This window comes from Camellia sinensis, chromosome 4, assembly GCF_055761805.1.
Source record: "Camellia sinensis isolate YWXY chromosome 4, ASM5576180v1, whole genome shotgun sequence".
Taxonomy (NCBI): Eukaryota; Viridiplantae; Streptophyta; class Magnoliopsida; order Ericales; family Theaceae; genus Camellia; species Camellia sinensis.
Genome location: NC_138964.1, coordinates 11,192,731 through 11,203,070, shown reverse-complemented (window position 1 = coordinate 11,203,070; position 10,340 = coordinate 11,192,731). Strand labels below are relative to the sequence as shown.

The 10,340-nt window shown below is 37.1% G+C and overlaps 1 protein-coding gene across 2 annotated transcripts in view; it reads right to left on the bottom strand.

Moving 5' to 3' along the window:
• Positions 1–613: 613 nt before the first annotated feature.
• Positions 614–10,340, bottom strand: part of LOC114314678 (uncharacterized) — a 160,233-nt gene continuing 150,506 nt past the window's right edge. The window contains exon 2 of one of the 2 annotated variants that reach the window (XR_014366017.1): positions 614–1,204. Coding sequence is in view for 1 of the 2 variants with exons in the window: in XM_082924235.1 (XP_082780361.1) it covers positions 1,056–1,204 (149 nt within the window). In the remaining variant the exon portion in view is untranslated. The remainder of the gene's footprint in view (positions 1,205–10,340) is intronic. The other variant, XM_082924235.1, reaches the window with a different exon arrangement.

The window sequence follows — 10,340 nt, the reverse complement described above, 5'->3', positions numbered from 1 at the left end:
GTTTAGAGCTAACTGTATTATTTCTAAACCTTACATAGGTGGGTGTAATTTACCCTTTTATTTATGTGTACAAACAAACATAAATAATGAGACTAAAATGATCATATGTATATTTATTTAAAGGGTAAATTACATTGACCTCAGTTGAGGTTTGAATAAAATACAGTTAGTTCCATACTTTTGACTTAATTATACGGGTCTCTCTTGAGATTTTAATTCTAATAACTCTTAGGCTAGTTTTGGTCAATAATTTGTTAGTCGTATGGATCAAAAGATGATATTGTCATCTTTTTTCTACTAAAATATATATTTATTTTTGTTTACTTTAGTGTCTGTCTAATATTTGCATTACTTTGATCATTACTACAAAGGAGATTTGTGTAATTATGTCAAATTTATAAGGTTAACTGTATTTTTCCCAAACTTTAGTTTGCAAGGGAGATCAGTGTAATTTACATTAATTTACCCATATTTAGATGACATTTTATATCACAATAGAGCTAATATTATTAATTTGCATTGCATACATCACAATATTTAAAAAAAAAAATAATTGGTAGATTATACTAATTGCCCTTGAGGTAAACTTTTTATTTTTTATTTTTTAGTAAGGCTAAAACGACCAAACTAATACGGATAGTTGGTAGACACTGAAATAAGCAAATATAATTATACATTTTAGTATAAAAAAATGGTAATATTATTTTTTTCATTTATATGTCTAATGAATTATTGATAAAAAATGGCCTAATTATTATGTGAATTAAAATCTCAAGGGAAATCAATATAATTATGACAAAAGTGTGAGGCAATTTTTTCACAACCTCATGGAAAGTGATTGTAATTTACCCAAAATATTATATATGTACATATAAACATATATATAAATAATTAATTAAATTTTATAAAAAAAATATTATTTTATCCCATACATCAAACAAGTAAACTACTAAGTATGTTTGTATAGCACAAATAATATTGAATTGTTGCGAATTCCTATATTCGCCAAACTTCATCCATAGCATGCCTTTATTCAAGTTGAGTTAATAAGGAATTCATAACAAACCAGAATTGCGGAAGTTTGCCCCCAAAATTCGAGCCCAGCTGTGTTTCTGTGTAATAACTTGAGAGCTGTTAACTGGATTTTCAATGTCACTTTTATTGTGGCCTTGATTAGCATAGTTTTCCAACTTCACAGGAACATCTTCAAAACAAAATATATATATACATATATTAAGGTTATGTGTGATAATGTTTGTATTTTATGTTTTTTTATTGAAAGGAAAACGCATTTGACAACTATTTGGGAAAATTGGTCTAACATCTCTCTCTAACTTTGGGTAATAAGAGAAGTCCATAATATTTTTTACGGCTAAGGTCCTTTACCTGTTTTTCATATAGTAAAATACCTAATTTTCCCTCCCATATAAATACGTTGATTTTGATTTGGTAATTGAAGATTAGATTTTTTTGATGTTTTGGTGGAGATTGGGTTTTGATTTCCTATTTTTAGGTGGAGATTGGATTTTGATCTCCGATTTCTGATTTCGAATTAGGTTTCAAGGTTATTTTGAATTCTTTGTTCGTTGTTGCAATGGAATTTGTTAGGTCCCTTAGTCTTGTCAATCCCACAAAAAAACTTGTTTAATTGAGTTGTAATTTTCCTAGTTATTTTGCCTTGCCCACTCGAGTGAATGAGTCTTGGCTCGAGCGAAGATGTTCTGCTCCCAGAAGTTGCTTTGGTTTGCAAAAGTTCTGGGAAGGAGGATTGTTTGCTCGAGCGATGGAAGCTTGGCTCGAGCGACACCACTTAAGGAAAACACGCGTATTTGGTTCCTCGCTCGAGCGAGCTTCGCAGTCCCTGTTTTCTATAAATACTTGATTAAGTCAATTTTAGGGTTACATTTTTTCAGATCTTCTTTAAGGATTTTAGGGTTTTCTTTTGGGTCTGTTTGCTAGTTTTCCTTGATGTTTTGATTGAGTATTAAACTCATGTTTTGATAAACACACATCAAGGAGTTTGATTGTTCATATTTAAAAGTGTTCATCTTCGGTGGAATCCGAAGAATCAAGCACAGAGGAGTCGAAGGAGTTTGATGCTATGCGCAGTCATTGATTCGACAATGGATGTTGTGGATTCAACATCAATCTAATCAATTCTGAGACGAAGGTTGCGGTGTATTCAGAAGATTTGAAGACAAATTGACAACGTGTGGGTAATTTGTTTGGTATTTTTGTAATCTTTCTTTCTTCAATAGTGGATTGATTTGTGACGTTTCGCCTGTGATTTTTTGATCACAATTGTCGGTGCTCCAATTGTGGTTTTTCCACGTAAAAATCGTTTGTGTCGATTTATTGTTTTTTTAAAAAACAATCTAAATCACGGTCGTACGTGCTTGATGATTTAGATTGTCAGTTTTAATTATTTGGGAACTGGTACAATTAAATCTTGATCTAATCACGAATCCCTTAGGTTTTTCAATTGGTATCAAAGCAGGTCACTCTTTGTTTTTCATCAAAACTATAGGAGTGTGATTTTGTGTGATCGGTGATATGGATTCAATTCGCGAAGGTAACTCGACCCATAGACCTCCGTTACTTGATGGTATAAACTATTCTTATTGGAAAGCTCGTATGAGAGCATTTTTAAAATCTATCGATGAGAAAGTTTGGTACTGTGTAATCTATTGGTGGAGTGAACCTATTGTCACCATTGATGGTGTTGATATTCCCAAACCCCTTGATAAATGGGACGCATTCGATTATCAAAACTCGAGTTGGAACTGCAAGGCTCTCAATTCCCTTTTTTGCTCCGTCACACTTGAAGAGTTTCGTCATATTTGCACGTGTGAGGTAGCAAAAGAGGCTTGGGACATTCTTGAAACAATTCACAAGGGTACTACGTCTGTTAAAAGGTCAAAACTTCAACGTCTCACCTTTGCCTTTGAAACTCTTCTTATGCATGATGATAAGACGTTTGATGATTTTTATGCTAAACTTAGTGACATTGTGAGTTCCTATTTCACACTCAGTGAAAAAATCCCTGAAGCTATGGTTGTTGGAAAAATTTTGAGGTCTTTACCGGAGAGGTTCTAATCAAAAGTGACAGCTATTGAGAAGGCTCAGAATGTTGATACCCTCAAGCTTGATCAATGGATTGGAAACTTACAGACTTATGAAGCCCACCAGATTTCTAAGAAAAAACAAAAAGATAGTGTGGCTTTCACTAGTACTCATGAGACTGCAAAAACTCCTGAGATTGAGTTTGATCTAGAGTCTAAGATGACAGTAATGTTCACTAAACAGTTCAAATTTTTTTTTTTTTAAAAAAAGCCTAGTTTTAATGATCCTATTTCAAAAGATAAGAGTAATGAAAAACCCAAAACTTTTCCACCAAAACTTGCTCCAAAAATTAAAAGGAAGATTGTGAAGGGGCAAGGGGTCAAGTGTTATAAATGTCAAGAGTTTGGACATATTGCTCTTGAATGTCCATCGAAAAAGAATCGGAAGAAAGTTTATACAGTGGCTTGAGATGATGAAAGCAGGTCAGAGTAAGAACCCGAAGAAACCGAAGCCAGTGAAGACGGAGATAGTACTTACATGGCATTTTGGTCCACTCTCATTCAACCTCCTCCAAAGCCAGTGGAATTTGCTTGTGGTCATAATATGCACCGTGCTCCTACCTTTGATAGGAGTAATTACTTGTTCTGGAAGATCATAATGAGGATGTTTCTAAAAGCTAACGACCCTATGGGCTGGCAAGCCATTGAAGAGGATGTTGAGAGCATTGCCAATCCGAGCAATCAAAGAGTTCTGACTACCATTCGTGAAGCAATTTCTGACGAAGAACAACAACGAGTTACTCATTACACAAAGGCCAAAGATGCATGGGACATTCTGAGTCAATTTCATGAAAGAGGCAAGTCATCTTCACCACCATCTATCACCTTTCCTGCCTTAGTTGCTCGACTAGATGAGGTCCAGGAGAAAGAGGAGCAAAAAGAAGATGATGAAACATCAGAAGACAATGAAGAGATTGATGGTGATGATTTACAACAAGCTTATGAAAAGCTTTATGTTGAATCTCTGAATTTGTCCAAAATCAATGACAAACTCACTCTTAAGCTCAAAGCATGTGAAAACGAGAATGTCAAGCTAAAAGGAGAGAAATTGCAACAGCAAAGTAGAATGTCATCAAGATCTCTAATGACAGGCAAGACCTATGTGGGAAACTTTTATCTTGTGAGACCGAAAGGAATGAACTTCTGAAAATATATGCCATATATGAGGAGAAGATTGAAAACCTTGAGATGTCACAAGCTACATTGGAAGAGATGGTTGGTCAAAAAGATGAAGAACTTAGAGATGCTAGAGCCACAATTGCCATGTGGAACAAAGGTTCCAAGACATTAGAAGACATCGTCAGGTCTCAACAAATGGGGTGTGATAAAAGTGGACTAGGCTATGGTAATATGACAGCACACAAGGGACATGCCTTTATATCACATGACCTAAAGACTCAAGCAAAAGGAAAATTGAAGGTGCAACTGGGTGATCTCTCTTTTGTCATCTGCCTAACGGGGGTAAGATCAACAAAAGGGAGGTAAAACCTTTTTTTTTTGTCATCATTGTGGTAGGTATGGCCACATTCGTCCTTATTGCTTTGAGTTGTTTGATAAGGTGTCTCAAAATGGTAGAAATTATAATACTTTTTGGGTTAGGAGACAACCTTACATGTCTAGGCAGAACACCAAGATTCATGAGGGTGTTCACAACGCTAAGACATTTACCCAGACCGCCAGTCTTGATTTTATTAACACCAAAAAGATATGGATGAGAAAGGATAATTTGACTCGTTTTGTTGTTCGCGCTGCTCTAAAAGCACGTGATTCACACATGTGGTACCTTGATAGTGGGTGCTCTCATCATATGTTAGGTGACAAATCCTACTTCACCTCCCTTGAAAAATATGAAGGATGAATTGTTACCTTTGAAGATGGTGGCACTTCTAGAGTCATTGGTAAGGGCTCTATAAGTGTGGCTGGTCTTCCCAAGCTCGAAAATACACTACTTGTTGATAGCCTTAAAGCAAATCTTTTGAGCATCAGTTAAATGTGTGATTCCTACCATGAAGTATTATTTTCAAAAAATAAACGTGAAATTTTAGATAAAAAGGGAAATATTGTCATGCATGGGGTTCGCACATTTGATAACTGCTATGGGATTGTTACCACTAATGATCTCACTTGCCACTCAGCCATCATAAATAATATTGATCTGTGGCACCAAAGATTAGGTCACATGAATTTCAAAGACCTAACTAGGATAGCCAACAAAGAGCTTGTGAGAGGAGTACCTAAACTGGGTAAGAATATGAACCATGTGTGTAGACCATGTCAACTTGGGAAGCAAACCTGTGCCCCTCATAAAAAGGTGAATAGCTTTACAACCAAACGTCCTCTGGAATTGATTCATATGGATCTTGTGGGACCCACTCGCACTGAAAGTACTGGAGGTAAAAGATACATTTTTTTAACCGTTGATGATTTTACTCGTTTTTCATGGGTAAATTTTTTAAAAGAAAAATCTGATACGTTTGATGCTTTCCAAGCCTTAGTGCTTAAAATCCAAAATGAACAGGGTGTTTCTATTGGACATATCATAAGAATCCGAACTGATCATGGTTGTGAGTTTGAAAATAGTTCGTTTTCGGATTTTCGTTATATGCATGGAATTAAGCATGAATTTTCTACATCGATTATTCCACAACAAAATGTAGTTGTTGAGAGGCATAACAGAGTTGTTCAAGAGATGGCTAGGGTCATGCTCCTTAGTAAGAAAGTTCCTTCAAAGTTTTGGGTTGAAGCCCTAAATAGTGTTGTTTATGTCATAAATTGTGTGTATTTAAGGCCCGACACTTTACAAACTCCATATGAATTATGGAAGGGATTGAAACCTAATGTAAAATACTTTAAAACTTTTGAGTGTAAATGTTACATTTTCAAAGATAGAGAGCCTTTGAGCAAATTTGACTCCCAAAGTGATGAAGGTATTTTTCTAGGGTATTTAACCACTAGTAGAGCTTTTCGTGTTTATAACCTGCGAACTTCATCTTTAATGGAATCGATCAATGTGGTTATAGATGACACAAGTTCTCTTCAAATCCTGGATACTGAACCACAAAGTCAAAGAGAAGTTGAGGTCCAAGCATAAGAAGGTGAGACAGCACCAACTTCTCAGGTAAGTTAGAGTCCAAAGAGTGCACAAAGAGACACCATTCCTGATGCCTCTGTCACCACATGTCTAGAGTTCAAACCATCAGCAAGGGTGAAACTGAATCATCCGGCTCAACAGGTGATTGGAAGTGTCTTTGATCGAATGAAAATCCAAAGACAAATTCGGGAGAAGGTATCTCATATGTGTTATGTTTCATTAATTGAACCTAAGAATATAAAGGAGGCCTTACTAGATGATAGTTGGGTGAATGCTATGTATAAAGAGTTAGGTCAATTTGAACGTAACAAAATTTGGACTCTTGTTCCCAAACCTAGAGACTTGAATGTGATAGGTACCAAGTGGATCTTTAAGAATAAATCTGATGAGAATGGTACTGTAGTTAGAAATAAAGCTAGGTTGGTTGCTCAAGGCTATACACAAGTAAAGGGTGTGACTATGATGAGACGTTTTCCCCAGTTGCACGTCTCGAATCTATTCGTATTTTACTTGGTGTTGCATGCTTTTTTGGGTTCAAATTGTTTCAAATGGATGTGAAAAGTGCTTTTCTGAATGGGTACTTGAAAGAAGAGGCTTATGTTGAGCAACCAAAAGGGTTTGAGGACCCTAAATGTCCAAACCATGTCTACAAGTTACACAAGGCCTTGTATGGGTTGAAACAAGCCCCTCGAGCTTGGTATGATAGACTTACTACCTTTCTACTTGATAATGATTTTCAAAGGGTTAGTGTGAACAACACTTTATTTGTGAAACATACTAAGTCTCATATTCTTGTTGCTCAAATTTATGGAATAGACCAGAACATTCTCACTCTTTCTGTGATAACACAAGTGCCATTAACATTTCTAAAAATCCTGTCCAACACTCTCGCACCAAACACATTGACATTCGTCATCATTTTATTCGAGAGTTAGTGGAAGAATGCCTTGTTGTTCTTGAACATGTACCTATTGAGCATCGAAAAGCTGATATTTTTGTAAAACCCCTTGATCTTCTTAGGTTTGAATTCCTTAGAAAGACCTTGGGTGTCGTGCTCAGTCACTAGGGTGTTATTGGTTACTTGAGTGAGTGAGTGTGCTTGGCTTTATGTGTGGTTGGATGCTATAATCTCCTTATCATTGATTCCTTCCATTTCTGCGTTTAGATTTATATAAACACTTCTCATGCTGCTTGCAAGATTTCATTCTTCCTTGTTCATAGCTCATTCTGAATGCCCATGCTCATTGACTTCATGATCTCATTTTGTGCACATCCTTGAGTTAAACTATTGCAGGGGTTTCCGCACAAGTGATCAAAGTTCTTTATGGACCACTAACAGTGTTTCTTATTCATTTTCAGAGAAATTGACCTATACTGGCATATCATGGGTGATGTTGAGTCTCCTAACCATCTACCATCGTTTTTCACTTTCACGATTCCTCCTTCAGTTCATTATAGTCCGGGCATTAGGAAAAGGCTACCTCAGAGGCACCAACCAGGCCATCCTTACTGATTTCATGCTTCTTTGGTTTGGTCTCCATACTCTTGAGCGTGCATGCCACCAGTGAGTGCCCACAAGAAAGAAAAGTAAATATATATATATATATATGTATAATAAAAATTATATAAGGGACTCAATGATTGACGAGGAGCCTCCGCATTTACTCAACAAATACATCTTGATTTCCTAGTGGTTTGACTTTTCTTTGTGATGTTTAGTTACTCTTGCCAGAGGTCCAGCCATCCGATCACTACAAGGATTAACTCTAGCTCTGTGGTCTCTCAAGGATTGCACACACACACATTCATTTTGTGAGCTCTCATGATTGTATTTGAGTTGTGCATTCTTATGTAGCCTATGCTCATTGATCGATTTTTATCTGATGTGCTCATGATATTATGTTTCATAGCGCCAATACTGCAAGTTTACAGGCTTCATGGTTTGTAGATTATCTCATCTTTGTGTCACATTCATGCTATTGTGCTCACTCTTTGTGTTTCAGGTTCCACTTAATAGTGTGAGTATTTTGTTTTTGCTCAGAAAGGTGTTTATTAAGTGTTTTGTTTTTTATTCTTCGCTCGAGCTAGGGAGTTTGTGCTCGAGTGAGCTTTCTCTCAACCTAGTATTTTTGCAGATGGAACAGATTCTGGGAGCTTGTCTTTCTAGCTCGAGCGAAGAGTTCTTGGCTCGAGTGACCTCGTGCGTGTAAGTGACTTTGCTCGAGCAAGAGAGTCTTCGCTCGAGTGACCTGTCATGGTTTAAATACTGATACTGCGTATCTTCAATTCATTTTTTCCCCTTTTTATTCGTTTCTTTTCTCTCTTAGGGCTTTTTGTTCCTCTTTCCTACTGTTCTTCCCTCAATTTTCACTCGGTTTTAGAGGCATCCTTCATCCTTCTTGCATCTTCCTTTGATTGGTAAGTTTCTTTTTATTTCTAGTTTTTTTTTTTTTTTTTTTTTTTTTTTTTTTTTTTTTCCGTCCTTTTTCTCTGTGTGTTTGCTTTGTTGTGTTTGTGGTTTTACTAGGGCTCATTGTGAGGGTTTTATTCTTAGGCTTTACTTTCCATTCTTTGGGATCGGGTTTTTTTTTTTTTTTCCAGTTGTCTTTCTATTGCATTTTGATTTCATAGTTTGTTGAATTTTTGCTAGGGTTTTGCTATCTCACTATTGAATTAGGGCTTTAATTTTTTCTACCTTGGTTATGCCTTATGTTTCAATTACTGCTTTATGCTGGCCTTAGTGAATTGTGTGAATGTTGGTTTCTATAATCTACTGTCTCTATATCTCTCATACTACTGCAATTGGTTGATTTTGGAACTTTACCCTAGCATTGCTCTTACTATCATTGATATAATGCTATGGCTTTGTGCATTTTGATGTTGTTTAACCTTGTTGGACTAATGGTTGTTTACTGTGATCTTATGTTTGTTTTTGGAGCTTCTAATTGGTTTTTGGGTACCTTGTGTTGTGGCTTGGTGGGTGGTTTCTGTGGTTGTCTTGTCTCTTTTTTAGTTAGTCATGGCTGAGCCTTCGAAACGTTGTAAATCCACCGTGTCCCGCCCTAATTTCAACATTGAAAATTTTGAATCCAAGGAAAAATCTAACCTGTTTAGGGATGCCTATACGTCTAGGAAAGTTCACTTAGAATGCAATGCCCATCCTAGTGCTTTTGAGTCGATTCCCATCCGTTCGTTATTTGATTCTTTAGGACGTGATCAAGCATTTCTTTTCTCTAGGCCTCAAAATCTCAGTTTGGCCCGCGAATTTTACTATAATATGCACTTCATTAGCAAGGAACTAGCTCTCTCTTTTCACACTTGGGTAAGGAACAAAGCTTTGGTCATCAATGACGAAGTTTTTCGGCTGTTTCCTGGTCTTCCGGAAGTCCAGAATTGTCATTATCCTTTCATTACCCGCAGTGGTGTTGATTTTGATCGAGTGGTCACTGAACTTTGTGGCACTCCCTGGACTTGAATTGCCGGGGCGCTCATTCAGCAAAATGAGCTTCTTCCTCGTTTCCGTCTTCTTAACATCATTGTTTGTGCCAACATCCATGTTACTACTCATTCTTCTCACATTACCGAAGATCAGGGTTATGTGTTATATTGTATTGATCATCGCCTTCCCATTGACTTGCTCGAGATGATTGTCTCCAAAATGATCACTGTTTTTGAGGGTCATAAATCTGGGTCTTCCTTATGGGTGTTTCCTCACTCGATTCTTTATGTCTCTTGGTGTCCCTATCTTTGAGGATGACGAGTTTGCCTCTCCCATTAAACCCATCACCAAGTTAACCGTGTCTCAGAGTCAAGCTCATGTTCAAGGGGGTCCGTTGGGAGTCAGGTTTCTGATGCAGGTGATGATCCCCTAGCCAAGGAGGCTGAGTTTGATGCAGCCACTGCCGGTGCACCTGAGATGCGTCCTCGTTCATTTCGTGGCCAGCAACAACAGTTCGAGCAGTCTGTCACTCGACGCCTTGATTAGCTCGATGCCAGGCTTGATACTCTTGATGGCGGCCTCGATCAGCAAATTGCAGTGTTGACTCAGATTCTATCTTTGTTACAGATGTCGTCACCGCCTCCACCAGGCTCATAGTTCTGTTTACTCTTGGAAAGTTTTTTTTATT